This window comes from Sorex fumeus, unplaced genomic scaffold, assembly GCF_029834395.1.
Source record: "Sorex fumeus unplaced genomic scaffold, SorFum_2.1 ptg000129l, whole genome shotgun sequence".
Classification (NCBI taxonomy): domain Eukaryota; kingdom Metazoa; phylum Chordata; class Mammalia; order Eulipotyphla; family Soricidae; genus Sorex; species Sorex fumeus.
Genome location: NW_026606186.1, coordinates 38349 through 53557, shown reverse-complemented (window position 1 = coordinate 53557; position 15209 = coordinate 38349). Strand labels below are relative to the sequence as shown.

General features: G+C 39.2%; 1 protein-coding gene across 2 annotated transcripts in view; it reads right to left on the bottom strand.

The window, feature by feature from the left end:
- Window positions 1–14894, bottom strand: part of FILIP1L (filamin A interacting protein 1 like) — a 119965-nt gene extending 105071 nt beyond the window's left edge. The window contains exons 1-3 of one of the 2 annotated variants that reach the window (XM_056138522.1): window positions 14700–14894; window positions 13546–13719; window positions 4315–4493 (exon numbers count right to left, since the gene is read on the bottom strand). In XM_056138522.1, the coding sequence (XP_055994497.1) occupies window positions 4315–4493; window positions 13546–13554 (188 nt within the window). In that variant the 5' untranslated portion in view covers window positions 13555–13719; window positions 14700–14894. The remainder of the gene's footprint in view (window positions 1–4314; window positions 4494–13545; window positions 13720–14699) is intronic. The other variant, XM_056138520.1, reaches the window with a different exon arrangement.
- Between the last annotated feature and the right edge of the window lie 315 nt (window positions 14895–15209).

The following is a 15209-nucleotide window of genomic DNA, read 5'->3' as shown; positions in this document are numbered from 1 at the left end:
TTTTTTTTTCAGTAAAGACAAAATTCACGTTTCATTTATGGGAAAGTTTTGCAGAATCACACTGACGAAAAGTGATTTTTGCTTTGGCTTTTCTGTGAAGTTGTTGAGAAACGCCAAAAATTACTGGCAGTGCTTTTGTATAAAAACTTCACATGGATTGCATTTGTAGTTTTGCCAAGTACGTAACTCAGGTCATCAGTGACACACATATCCATGCATTGGACTTGGTCAGTGAACAGAAATCTGTCATGAACACTAGATATAATATTACATTATAGATAGACCAAACCACACAGATTACAGTGAGGTAAGCCTTGAATTGACATGCTTTGGAGTAGGGGCTCCTAATCCCTACTCCCATAGATGGGAAAGCCAGTTGTTTACTGATTTTGACAGCGACATCACTTGGCAAACGTTTTGGCGTACATTCAGTCTGTGACATCACTCGCCTTTAGGTTTTTCCACATGAAAAATGAATTCTCTGAAGAAAACATGGAAATTGAGCCTTAATTAGAAATCCATTATTATACCCTCTAAGAGGCCATTAATTACCTCACTCACATAAAATAAAAATTTTTGTTAATTTTTTGTTAAGTAAATATTATCTAACATTTGTAAGTGCAGTGCTAAATGTGCAGTGACTTTTAAAGTTTCAGTAAGATAATACTTCAAAGTTATCCTTACCCAAACTCCTTTTATGGAGCTTGTAATATTTTCTTTCTTTGTACTTTTGGAATCACTGATTGGAGGGTGGTTTACAGAACTATGATGAAGGAAGTAAATTCCTTATTACAAACTAGCTTTGGTTTTATGAGGGGGGAGTAGTTTTGTGCTTGAGAAGAAGTATTCAATAAAGTTGGAAGGACTCAATAAATGGTGTGTGTGTTGTCTGAGAATGACATGAATAGTATTTCCATCCTGTGTAAGCACCTCTTCTGTGTATATTGCCCTAAAGTTATTTGTTTCCTCCACTTCCTACTTAGATTAATGGTGTTTATTAATTCCTTTGATGCCCAAAGTCAGCTATGCCTTATGATGCCTGCAAATCTTTTACCTAAGGGAGAGGACTCAGGAGGACCCATGTCCCAATAATGCCAAGATAAGGGAATCATGATGTTGTACAGACAGAGCAGAAGAATGATCTGTACCATGTTGAGAATAAATAGGATTAACATTCTCATACTCAAAGTGCTCCATCTGGAAGCTGTTCTTTGGCAAAGAGAAAAGGGTGACTATTCTCGGATCCCTAGAATTATTGAATAGGGAATGGGAGTATTCATCACTTTTCCCTATTTTTTGGTAAGGGTTGTTCTCTTTCATTATTCTGCAGGATAAAAATGTTTTCTGTCCTTAATAATTGAAAAATACTTTTATTCAAGTTCTTTCTCTTAACCCTCTTGGATATATGCAGAAATACCGTTCTTAATGTAGCGATTCCATGGTTTATAATTTGCATTCATTACACTGTTTTTCTTTTCCTCAAATCTATGCCCTTATCCCAGTTGATCTCTTGTTCTCAATGTACATTTCATTGTACTTAACTCTCTTTTGCCTCTTGACATTGCATTGTTACTTGTGGATAATTCTCAGACTTCCTTCAGAAGAAGCAGGAGTATAGCAGTGACTATTAAACTGTGCCACCATCAGACCGATATATTATCACCTTAAATCTGTGTCATCTTGCATCATTGTTTATGTGGTACATTTCTTGATCAGGGATAGTCCACTCCTCTGTTCTGTGGTATGGAGCACTCACCATGGTTCAGTAATGAGAGATGATAGGAAGTGTCTGTTCCACAAAGGAGTGCCAAGAAAGTATGAAGGCCAAACTGTGGCTATGGGTGCCAAACCATTGGTTTTCAAAATAGTATTTTATATAACATTGACTCATTGAATAACAAATCTTATACTGCAATAGCTGAGTCAAACTTTCCTTGGGTGCCAGACTTCTTGTGTCCCTTTAATTTGCCTTGGAAGATATTTTCAAGTCCATGAGGGGCAGAGTAACTAAATCCTCATCTCTGTAGTGAGTAGAAAACATCATTATGAGTGTAGAGTAAAAAAACTGGATGTGAGGAACATGGATTTTTTGGCCTCCTGGCCCAGAGTATAGCATGAGGTGCACTGAAAAGAAATGCCCTGTTGGTGATCTAGATAAGATGCAAATTGTAAGCAATTACATAAAGCAGTTGAAACTACTAGTATTTTAGAAAAAGGAAAATCACAAATAAATTTTTTGGAATTTGTTGGAATATAGCATCATTAATTCTGTGAAAAGAGTAGGAATGGAATAACAGAATTGGTATGAAGATTCAGTATTCTTGAACATTGCCATAATTGGTTATTTTCTATTTTTTGCAGTATTGATATAGAAAGCTAATTGTTCTTTCATTAATATGGATATGCATATTTTTGTTTATAACAGAGGATGATTAAAGTAGAAACAAATAAGCTACTATGCATATAGTTATAAAATATTTACTAATTGATCTTTCCTTTTCTTCAGCCAAATTTCTCATATTGTAAGTTTACATTTTGAGCTTCTGTGTTCTCATTTCTTATTTAATCTTTAAAGTGCTATGATTTGGCTTTTCCCAACACTGTTTTTTTTTTTTGAAAGGACATTCCCCACTGTCTTTTTGGTTGCCAAATACTGGGACATTTTCTCGTCCTTTTCTGAATTATTTGGTGCTACTTGACTGCTCTATATTGCCTGAAGTTCTCTTCTTGTTTGGTTTCTTTTTTTCCTTTCTCTTCTGTTTCTTTCAGCTCTCTACCATTCTGCCTTTAACTCTAAAAAACTGCCACACATTAATTTTTTTTAAATTTTATCTCAAACTTCTCTCTCATCACCATACCAACACCTATAGCTTCAGTTTATACTAACTGCAACTCATATTCCCTGCCTACTGTTTTACAGACCTATTTTTCCAACTAGGTATTGTCTTCAGATATAGCTTTCTTTCCACTGGATCTTGGAAAATACAAGGAAATATCTTATATCAATATGTCTGAAACAGAATCGCCTCCTTTTAAATCATTCTTTCATACCCAAATCCTGCTACAACAAAATGCTGTCCCCATTCTTATTATTTTGTTCCTTGGCAAGTAATCAGAAGGGCATAATAAAAGATTCTTGTTTTCCTCACTCACTTTATAAGCAGTTCAGCTATACCATCTCAACTGGATAATATTGACCATACAACAATATTTTTTTTCTTATTTCCATTCCAAGCTTTCTCATCCTACAGACATTGAAATCATTGAATTTAAAGCATCTGATGTCTTCTTTGTTGTCTTACTGATTTTTTTTTGGTGGATTGAGGGTGTCTAGACACCACTCGAGGTGGTAATCTAGAGGCAGTCTCAAGGGCTCTAGAAGGCACTCCCCAGCGACTCTTTGTGGTTCATTGTGATGGACCAAAAGGTTGTAGGGCTGCTCGCATCTTCCAGAGCTGTGACAGCAACGCTTGGAAGACCCCGTGGTGCTGGGGATCAAACTGGCATTGTCTGCATGCAAGACATGCACCCTCACCCCTGTACTATCTCTCTGGCCTGCATCATGATTCTTCAATAAAGCATACTTGGGAACTGGGGTGATATTAGAGGATATCGGGTGTTTCAGTGGCGCACATGGGTTCAATTCCCAGCATCCTCTGTAGTCTGAGATCCCTGACAGGAGTGATCAGTAAGTGCAGACAGAGTCAGTAAGTCCTGAGCACTGCTAGTTGTTGCCAAAAAATTGAGAGAGAGAGAGAGAGAGAGACAGACAGACAGACAGACAGACAGACAGAGACAGAGACACAGAAACAGAGAGATTCCCCTTCTTGCTTCTTTCCATTTGTCACTTGTTCCTTCTTGTCAACAATATAAAGTCCAACTACTTGTAGCTAGTCTTTGCTTTTCTCATTCTTCATTCACACCTAGTGTTGCAACCACCGGAAAAGCTTGGGTTCCTTTAGTGTACCTACTGCTTTCTTACCTCCATCCTATAAGGCTTATTTCTGTCCCTGCACTAGCTATAATTTCCTTGCCTTTGTGCATAGGGACTGGATCTCCATTTATTTCCTCGTTTGTTGCCTTTCACAAGGCTTTCCCATGAAGAGTTGGGTACCCAGCTAGATTATTCCCATGGTCCTATCACACTTTGTTATTTTTGCATTGTGCTAATAGTCTTAAAAGTCTCATTTTCCTCACTATAAGATTTTGGTGAACAGAGACTGTGTTATATTTGTCCTTGTGTCACTGTATTCCATAATGAGGAGTTAATAAGAGTATGCAGAATAAGTAATGTATTGTCTAAGGCAGTCTTACCTTTCATATTCCTGTTCTAGTAAACTTATGAACGCATCATTCTTCTCCATGTATTCTTTGTGTTTTCTCCTTTCTTCCTCCAACTCCAGTATGGTTTGTCTGTGAGAATTTTCTGCCATTAAAAGCTGGTCCAGGATTCGTCTGTATGATTCCTTATATCTTCCCATGACTTTGTCCAACTACAAAAGAACATGTGGTTATGTTATGTTAAGTAAAAATTCACACAATAAAAATTACTCATAGTGCTGCCACCTTTTACTCAGCTAAACATGTGTAGGTTTTTTCTTTCTTTCTTTTTACTAAGTCAGCAGTGGGTTTTAGACCTTATTTAGCCTCTATTACTTATTTTCCTAATTGAAAACCTTTTGATGCATTTCAACACCAATGTAATATTTTTAATGTAATATATTTAACTATCCTTACAATTTTCCTAGAGTGAATAATTGGTGCTTGTGGAGGTATCAAAACAATTTCCACATACCTCTTTGCTGACAGTTTCTCTCCACAGAAACCATAAAACCATAAAATAGGAATGATGGTAAGGGAGGGAATCCCTGTATAAATGTTTGATTCTGCCTGAGTTGAGCTATCTTAGATATTTCTCCTTCCCAACCCTCCATATATTACTCACCTGTATGTGCCTCTTGACTCGCATCTGCGGTCTGTTTCGCTATATTATGCATCAAGGTGTGTGTGTGTGTATGTGTGTGTGTGTGTGTGTGTGTGTGTGTGTGTGTTTAATCAATAATCAATTCTGATTGGGTATGTAGTGTGACTGTGACCAAATATAAGTGTCAATCCTTCCTGATTTCCATTTCCTTTTTATGTTTCTGTTATAAAATAACAGTGTGTGTATATATATATGTATGTATATATGTGTATATATGTATACATATATATATATATATATATATAAATGGCGCGCTTCTAATAAGATTTACTTGACAAAGAATCTAAGGCATAAAATGGCCAAGCCATTTCATAAAATGAGCATAACAAAGATAGCCCCACATCTGAAACCCAACTAATTCTCACTTCTCTAAATATTTAGGCTGATTGTCGAGTTTTCTAGTGTGGTTTGTAAAAGTGATTTAACACGCTTTTGAAAAAAACTTTATAATATCACTTTATAATATTGCCTGTTTCAATAAATGCAGTCAGTGCTTTGGTGGAAATGAAGAGTGCTTCAACAAAGCAACACAGTTGAACAGCCCCTGTGCTTTTGCATTGCTTGTTGGTAGTAGCTGTTAACTCATGATCATTTTCTGAGGGGGAAATTGTAAGTTAATTTCCTGGATTTCAAGTCCTCCAAAATAGTCAGAGAAATTCAAATCAGCCACTTTTTGAATTTGAGAATGACGTAGTGGCAGAATAAATATTAATTTTAAAAATTGCTAATTGGGACCAGAGAGATAGTACAGTGGTAGGTCCTTTGCTTTATTTCACCGTTTCAATTCCTAGCACCCCATAGCAGCTCCTGAACTCTGCCAAGTGGTGATCTTTCAGTGTAGAGCTAAGAGTCCTTGAGCACTACTGGGTGTGGCCCCAAACCAAATATTTAAATAAATAAATTGGCAGTTGACTTAGAAAGACATTTAATTTTTCACACATTCTGTCCAAATTAATAGGTTAGTAATTATTACAGTTTAGTAATCATTACAGGATTACAGTAATCATTACAGATATGTAACGAATTAGAAATGAAAAACTAAAGGAGGCTTGAATGAAAAAAAAAAAAGATTTTTATACTTGATCACTTTTTGTAACTATATGGGCATGGGCCCAGAGAGAGAAAACTCAAATCTTATTTAATCCACTATTGATTTTCATTGTTCTTTTTCACCCTTAGTTGTTTGCTTGATGGGTCTCTGGGTCAGGAAGTTGGAAAAGCTCCTTTCCCTTTATTAGTTCTGTGACTAATGGTCTCTGCTACTTCAGCCTCATCTCTTCCATCCTACTCTCTGCAGTGACAACCTGGTCTTCCATTTGTAGGTTTATGCTACTTTCCTCTTCAGAGCTAAAATTGTCTTTCACCCTCTAACCTTTTGACATTCAGCCCTATTCCTATTGAGACCTTCCTGTCTTTTTTGTTTTGTTTTGCTTTGTTGTGTGTGTGTGTGTGGGGGGGGGGGGGGGCGGAGGGCATGTTTGGCAGTGCTCAGGTTTCCTGCTGGCTCTGACTCTGTGCTCAGGGATCATTCCTGTTCGGGCTTGGGGGACCTTTTGGGTTAGTGGGATTGAACCTGCAAATGGTCTTTCTACTATACTAACCCTCCAGCCCCCAGAACTGCCCTTCTTTCTCACCAAACTTGCAGCCATAATGGACTCGGGAAGTCTGTCAAACATTCTACGGTGCTTCACTCAGTTCTGAGAACTAGAAATCTTTCTCCTTTTCTACACCAAACTTACCCTGTTCTTTGTAGCTTTTTCTGATCGTTCTTGTTTTGTTTTATCAGTAGCATGCCTAATTTCCTAAGCTTTCCGTTTATCATATTCCAATACCCTTGAAAAATATCTTGAATTTACTGTTCGCTTTTTGGTGCAACCACAGAGAAACTCATGCTTGTCAGCAGCAGTAAAATTTAATTTAAAACAATTTTTTGGTGTAGGGAGAGCGTCTTCAGTGACTGTCAGGGGTCCAAGGCCACCCGGATGATGGAGAGGTGGCAGGAGAAGGCGGGGCAGCCTGTGTTACCAGGAATTGAACTTGGGCCCTGTCTCTTTCCAGGCCTGTGCTCTATCTCCCCAACTCAGCAGCAATGATTCTAAAACTTGAACAGTGATGGGAAAAGTTTAGTTGTTACCTTGCAAAGGGAAAGTTCCCAAAGAGTCACTAATTGTAGTTATTTCAGCAGATAATTGAAATTTTGGAGCACTTTTATTTCTCTATAATCATAAAGAATGCCTTCTGGAAAATATGCAAGTCATTCTCAATTCACTGTCTTCTCATTTCTGATCAACCAAACGAGGGCCCTGGTGCTTCCGGAACTAGCTGTATTTTCCACTCCCTATGTGCCTGAGCTTGGTCAGCCACTTCAGTATTTTATCCTTCAGGCATTTCCTTCATAAATTAAGTGCTTGGATTTGATTTCTACAATCAGTTCTAATACCACAGTTCTTTCAAGGCTACAGCTATGGGTTAACTGCTGTGCTGCATATACTTAGCACTGTGATGGGTTCCTTGAGGAATACGAGATAATTTGAAGTTTTGATGCCTCCACCCTGACCAGGAAGATAATATACCTGCACATGACACCATTAGGGACAGTTTAGGGGGAGTAGGGGGAGGGTATCATGTAGTGTTTAGGGACTATATGAACCACTCTTTTCTTTTTTTTTTTAATCTATTTTACTTGCAAAATGGATCAAGCTAGAAAAGATGAAATTTCTTGAGTGTTTCAGAGGGTGTTAAGGACAGAAAAATTTTGAAAGATGTCTTTTTCATGTTAGCTGTGCAATCACTTCTGCTCATTAATCCAGTCCTTAATGTCCTGTGTCCTGACCCTATTTCCAGACACAACTGAAATCCGTACCCAGGACAAAGCACAATGTGTTCCTTAGGTTAGATCCCTGGAGGTTCTTCTCTGATCCAAGTGCATAAAGAATCAAGGCTCTTTCCATTTTTTTGCTTTCAGTTACTTAACGTGTGTTTAGAAAAAAAAAATAATTACCTTTGTTTTATTACCTTCTGAATCACAAACCACCCTCATTTTTTGAGTTGAATCTTTGCACTGTTATTTTCTTTCTCTTTCTTCTTTACCATCGGCTCTTAGAAGATTGACCTCTTTTTTGTTTTTGTTTTTTGTATTACCATGAATATATGGATAGAGATTAAACTAATACAGAAGACAGAGAAATTATCCATTTTAGCGGACCCAAATAATAGAAACGATATTCACAAAATGCCTGTTCTTCCTTCACTTTTCTGAACCCTGTGTATGTTTGATTATAATACTGGAGTCCTAAAATAGACTTCCATCATCTCATTGCTTTGGTATCTTAGATTCAGGGCGGATGTTGAGGAGGGGGGAGTCGGAGGGGGAAGAGGCATGATTTCTTTACACTGTAGAGCAGTTGTAGACCCTCTGAAAGTTCTTGTGTGTCTTCATTGTCACTCTGAACAGTGATAGTCTTCTCTCCTTTTGGTCATCTACTAAGCCACAAGTCACTGGCTTCCAGTCTATCTTTCCACCCCTAGACAGGGTAACATACTGGGTGATTTGCCGGTTTAGCTGATCTCTCATAGGGCTCTTATGCTTCAGCAGCATCTTCCCTCTGCCCTCAAGGCACATGTTTGAAGCTCATGCTTTTTTGTTTGTTTGTTTGTTTGTTTGCATTTGAGACCATATCTGGCACTGATCAGGGATGACAACTGGCTCTGCATTCAGGGATCACTCCTGACATCCTGCCAGGGATCAATCCCAGTTTCACTGTATGCAAGGCAAATGCCTTACCTACTGTACTGTCTCTTTGGTCCCATCCCAGTGGTGTTTTGGAGGTTGGGGGTGGGGGCAGGAGGTGCAATATCTGGTAGTACTCAGAGCCTACTCTGGCTCTGCACTCCAAGATCACACCTGGCAGTTGGACCATAATGGTATGGCCAGTTCTCATGTTTCTTCTGCATTTTTTTTCCTTTTTGGGTCACACCCAGCAATGCTCAGGGGTTACTCCTGGCTTTTCACTCAGTAATTACTCCTGCTGGTGCTTAGGGGAACCATATGGGATGCTAGGGATTGAACCCGGGTCACTGCGTACAAGGCAAATGCCCTACCTGCTGTACTATCGCTCCAGCCCTTCTTCTGCATTCTTAACCCCCTCTACACACACACACACACACACACACACACACACACACACACACAGTTTTTCCCCCATCCCTTTTTAGACCCGTACCCAGCAATCTTCGGGACTTACTCCTGCCTCTTTGCTTGGGGATCACTCTTGGAGGGCTCAAGTAATGTGGTACTGGGGATTGAACTTGGGTCAGCCAGCCTCCAGCCCCTCCAGCCCTTTTTGTCTTCTTCCAGACTTTAGCCCATTATGGTCCTCTCTCTCTCTCTTAATATTTGAAGCCCCCTCTCTCATCAAAGACATGGTCAATCCTGCATTTGAAAAAAGCACATGCATGCAACATATGCAAAACAGGAGGAGGAGTGTTTTCCATATGGCTTAATTTTTAGGGTTCTTCATCTCACAGTATCTTCCTAGGCCATACCTCAGCCCCAGCAGTGTGTTAGCTTTGTCTGATTGTGGCAGGAAGCTGCAGGGACATTGGCTGAACTGCAGAGACTCATGTCGACCTAGCCACATCTAGAGACAGTTTCCTCCATTTCCTGTTGTCTCTAAGAAATGCTAAGCTTGCCACCCTGGGTGAGAAACCTCAGCTGAGCCCAGGAGTGAGTGAAGAGATCACGATCCCCAAAGAGATCATGGCCACCCGTAGGAGCAGGTGTCTTTCTACCTGTGAAGTACTAGAGTACCGTTAACTTTGTTCTCACCTCCGCATGTTTGCTTAGGGTATAAAAAGAGAAATGAGCCCTCATTTGGTGCTCAATACTTTGGATGTGAATCCTGCTGAGCCTGTGCCTGTACTTCATAAAACTTTTTCCTGAAGCCTTTAGTGTCCTGAAACTCCATTCAGGATTCCCAGTACATAGTATTTTGTAAAATTTGTATTAGTAATGCATTTTTCACTTGTAATCTCACAAGACTGCCTTAAAAAAAAAAAAAACCAACAACCTCATCCTACTTTCCTTGCTAGGTAGTTTTGGAGAGCCTGTGAACCTTTCCAGTAGAGGGAAGTTTATGTGGTTCCACACTTATTTCCATAGTTAAGTTATTGCTAGCCATCTTGGTATAGGAAATGAGTCCAGAAATGTTTTACTGACTGCTGTACCATTTTGTCAAAGGTGGCAGACCAGAGATTTTATTGCAAAATGAATATGTCTTCTCATTCCCAATACTGGACACTTGTGGATAGCAGAAAAGTTTTAAAACATATGCAGCCAAAAGCTCTGGAACTTTCCCTTTAAGTTTCTGGCTTCAGGATTTCTCCATGTGAATTGCTTCCATTTCTCCATGCAGTTAAGAGTTCCATCTGCCTGTGCACTTAAGAGTGTGCTCACTATTTTCTCTAATGTTTCAAGTACTTTTAGTGATGTGATTTCATGACATGCAGCCCACCATGTTGCTGGAACTGGAATGGTGATGTTCTACCTGACTAATCCTGCTCATCCTGTGGATCTGACTTTCCTGATACTTCACCATAAGACGCCTGGGGCTTTGTGATTTTTAATCATGGAAGTGAAAAGAAGAGTAATTGTATGCTCCTGTGATCATATTTTATCCTTCATTCAGACATTGGGTGCTCTGAAGACAGGAACCATAAGATTTTTATACAGTAGAAATTACCAAATAATGTTTAAAACTTAAAGTATACAGTTGCAGAAATTATGAACTTGAAGAATAACACTGGACCAGAGAAATAGCTTGAGGTTCAGGGGTACATGACTTGCATGCACAAGACCCAGAGTTCTATCCCTGGCACCATCTGACCCACCAAACACCTTTGAATGTGGCCCTTGTGACCCACAGCACTGTTGCATCGCAGACCACAGCATTGAACTCTCTGACCCTTTTGTTTGAGTATCAGCAGCAGTGACCCTGGATCACTCTGAGGATTGCTTGGGAGGTGTTTATACACACACACACACACACACACACACACACACACACACACACACACATATATCATCATCATCATCATCATCATCAACATCAAGAGAAAACTTCCTTGTTTTTTATAGTACCTTTATAAATTCAAGGTCCAAGGTATTCTATTTTCCTTGATATCCTATTTTGAATAATAAAACTATATTAGAAATATATGAGAATTAAGACTACCTCTTTACTAAGATGAACTGGGTTAGTCAGGAATAGGTGATTGAAGCTGTAGTAGACTCAGCTTTCCTCTCAACAAACCCACTATACCAGTCCCCAACCCCAGCCCCATCCTTTGTTCTAGCTCACAGGCCTCCACCAGTTTTATTTTTATCTGAAGTCAGTTTTTCTACTATCTGATGTAAGTCAGAAGAGTTTGCTTTTCTAAGTTGTTCTCCTTAAAGTAGATAAATTCACTCTAGTTTGTCCGAGACATTGTGGGAATGTTTTACATTTTTCAAAAAGAACATTATGAGCTAAATAAAAGGAGGAAGAATAGAACAAAACAGAAGAAAAATAAACTTTTAGTCTTCAGATCTTTATTCTGATCTCTGTTGCTGCCACAAATGTTCTTCATGGGAATATTGTCCTCTCTTTTCTCCAGCCTTATCTAGGGAATCTTAATCAAATTTCTCCTGCACTCTTTATTCTCCTTTCACATGTTCCTTCCTGGCCAGAAGAGTGTAGGTCACTGGTTCATTAGATAGATAGAGTTAATGGCACTCACAGAATTGGACAGAATCGTGCCGTGAAAAGTAAAATCTATAAGGGGGGAATAAAAGTTGAAAGAAAGTGGACAAATCATATAGCTGAGAAAATTGAGAAGAGCCACCAAAGAAGGATGGATTTGTAAAGGAGCACCCCTATTTTGAGTACTTTCAGGGTGCATTTTGCAGAGTTTGGATTGCCAGCTTTGGCAGAGAGTCGGAGTATTTCCAATTTTTAACAAGTGTCATAGAACTATTTTGTAACTAAAACTTGTTCCGACTGATTTCAGCATAAGTCTGGGATCACTCTGTTCCGTTTCATACTAATGTGCCAAGCAGTTGTACCATTTATGGCATTTTGTTAGTATAGTCGCAGTGATTATTAATTTGCTTTTGTGCCTATGTGGGCTGGGAAGTTGTGTCTAGTGAGTGCTTTTTCAGTCACCGTGAGGGGAGCCAGGATATGGTTTTAACACTATTGACTTGAGTGCAGCTTCAGTTTCTCTTGTTTAAAATTTGGATTAAAACACAAGTCAACAGACTTTGGGTGGTCTCATCCTCACCCCTCTGAGAAACAGATCCATATAACCAAACTCTGTCACAGTTTGGCAAGACAGTAGTCTCCTCATGAGACACCCAAGATGAGAATAGTAAGGATAATAGAGGTCGATTCTGAGGTAGGTTGCCAGAACTTATGTGGGGGAGATTTGTCCAAAATTTGCTTTCATTCTCTCCAGCCTTAACTCAGGCTCCGAGTTGTTTCCTTTTAATAAAAATGAAAAATTATGAAATTTTCCATTGAGGCCTCAAAGGAAAATAGAAGAATAAAATAGGGATGCCAAAAAGTTTCAGAAAAAGTCTGCAAATAAAGAAGCAATCTGTGCCACATCTCGGGATAGTGGTGTCCATGTTGGACTGCTCATCTTTGCCATATTCATTCTTTGGCATTTGGTGGGGAAAGGTCTTTGCTGTCATTAAAATTTGGAAGGAAAAAGAGGGTATGTACTCATCTAAAATATATGCTTTGTAAAACTCTTGGATAGTGCTTCAGATCATTTCCATTCATGCTCAAAATTTCTATGACATAATACTTTAGTGTTTTCAAAGAAATTAACCTCTGTGGTTGAACTTTATCTGTTTTTTATTATAGCCTGAATAGTCTGAATAATCTTCAAGTCCCCCCAAAGTAGTGCAGGTTTGTGGTTAAGGGGAGGAGGAGGAGAAGGGTTTATCATGCATTCGGTAGGTCTTGGTCTAAAGTCAAGATATAAACCAAGAAGCAGAGAGATAGTACACTGGTTAAGGCCTTACATGTAGCCATTTTAATCTCCAGCATCACAAACAGTCCCCCAGGCACCATCAGCAGTGACCCCTGAGCACAGAGCCTGGAATAACCCCTGAGCACTGGTTAAGCCTACTGGAAAAAAAGGTAAACTAGTAAGGAACATCCTGTTCATGATTTGATTGGCCTTCTTTTCTTTTTCAGAGGATGTGTAATATTTTTCTGCTTTCAGTAAATATTAAATGACTTCAAGCGTAAAACTGTGAAGAATAAAGAAAATCTGTATATGCTGTGCTCATCTACCAGGTCCAGAGCTTGCCTGATTAAGTAGTTTTTTTCTTCCTTTCTTTTTTTTTTTTTTAATTTTATTGAATCGCCTTGAGATAGCGCAGATACTGTGAGCTTATCATGTTTGGTCCATTATCTACTTTCAGCACACATCTCCCATCCCGAACGATTCCTTGACTACGAAGGAGTCATTCCCTTTCTCCTCCCACGTGCATGCATTGATGGGATACATACCTCATTCATTGGTTTTTCATAGACGTCCTCTTTCCATTGGGCAGATTTTGCTTGAATAGCATCTCTCTGGAGAGCCTCCAGCACCTTCTTTGGAGTGACAAACCCATATTGAGCTTCCAAGGAAGCCAAGTCCACTTTTTCAGCCTTTAGAATGGTTATGATTTCATCTCGAGCCTGGAAGAATGAAAATCATTTCAGAAAGGTGACTATCTACCAACAATCTTGCAAGTACATCTTTTTTTTTTCTTTTTTTCTATTTGGGTCATACCCGGCGATATACAGGGGCTGTCATGGCTCTGCATTCAGGAATTACTCCTGGCGGTTCTCAGGGGACCATATGGGATTAGCCATTTTAATCTCCATTTTAATCTCTCTGGGAATCGATCCCCAGGTTGGCCACGTGCACCCTACCCGCTGTGCTATCGCTCCAGCCCTTAAAGTGCCTTTTAGTGATATTTAACTGTTTTTTCCCCTTCCCTTTCAAATATAAACAAATAATATCTGATTATAACAATTTTCATAAATGTGACAAAATCATTATTCCTCCTTTTTACACTTTAATTACACAATAAAATCTAAAAAAAGCATTCACTATACAACTTGGATAACTGTATTTTTCATTGTGTTTGACATGTAGATAATATGTACCTCTCAATGGACTGACATTTGCATTTTCAGGAGTAAGAAATACAGTTCTCCCATATAGGTAGCAATGGCTTTTGATTTTTTAACAGTTATTGGTGCCAGGACAAGTCTAAAAACTCATTGGCATGATGCGTGCAAAAGCCCCCGTACTATTTAAGCCAACCCAGAAATCATCTGGTACTATTGTGAGCCATACATGCTATGCACTGAAGCTCATGAACAGTAAGGGTAGAGGGTGTGACCTTTCACAATGTGCATGCCAGTCTCATGTCATAATGACAGCCTTCTTAGTTGTGATTAATTGCTCTTTGAGTTGGCAGACGAGAATTCTTTATATGTGTACTTATACTTTGTTTTCATGTACAGACAAGTATGAACCACAGGTGTCCATTTCTCTGGCCCCCCTACACACACACACACACACACACACACACACACACACACACACACCACATTCACGAGCAGCCTTTCCCTTGAAGTCTGCAGGAGAGAATTCCAACTCAGCCAACCTGCAGTTCTCCTTCCAGAATGCTGAGAAGAAACAATAAGTCGTCTCTTGAAAGATCTTCTTGTTGGTGACCGTTACCACCGTGTGGCTTGGGACTAGGAAGGATTGCGTCTGGCTCCCGCTGGGGGTCTTTGTTGGGCTGTGTCTGCTTTCTGTCTTCACATCTTTGGGAACTGTGCTCTTTAATTCGTCTGGGAAATGCCTCGTGAGCCGAGCTCTTCTCCCTGACACTGCTTCTAGAACGCATTCTTTAAGATCTGGAAGGAAGGAAGGAAGGAAGGAAGACATTTGTAACTCTTAATGGAAGTGGAGCTTTAATAACAGCTCCTATAACTTTTTTTTTAACAAGTCTGCACACTTGTTATATTTATGGCAGCCAAAGACTGCATCTCTCTGATGTCTAGAGTAAAAAAGGAGCATTAGCAGATTCATAAATCACAGACTTGTGTACACTTCTGTTTTAAAAATCAACATTAAAAAAATCGTTTTGCTTTGATTAAGATCATTTGTG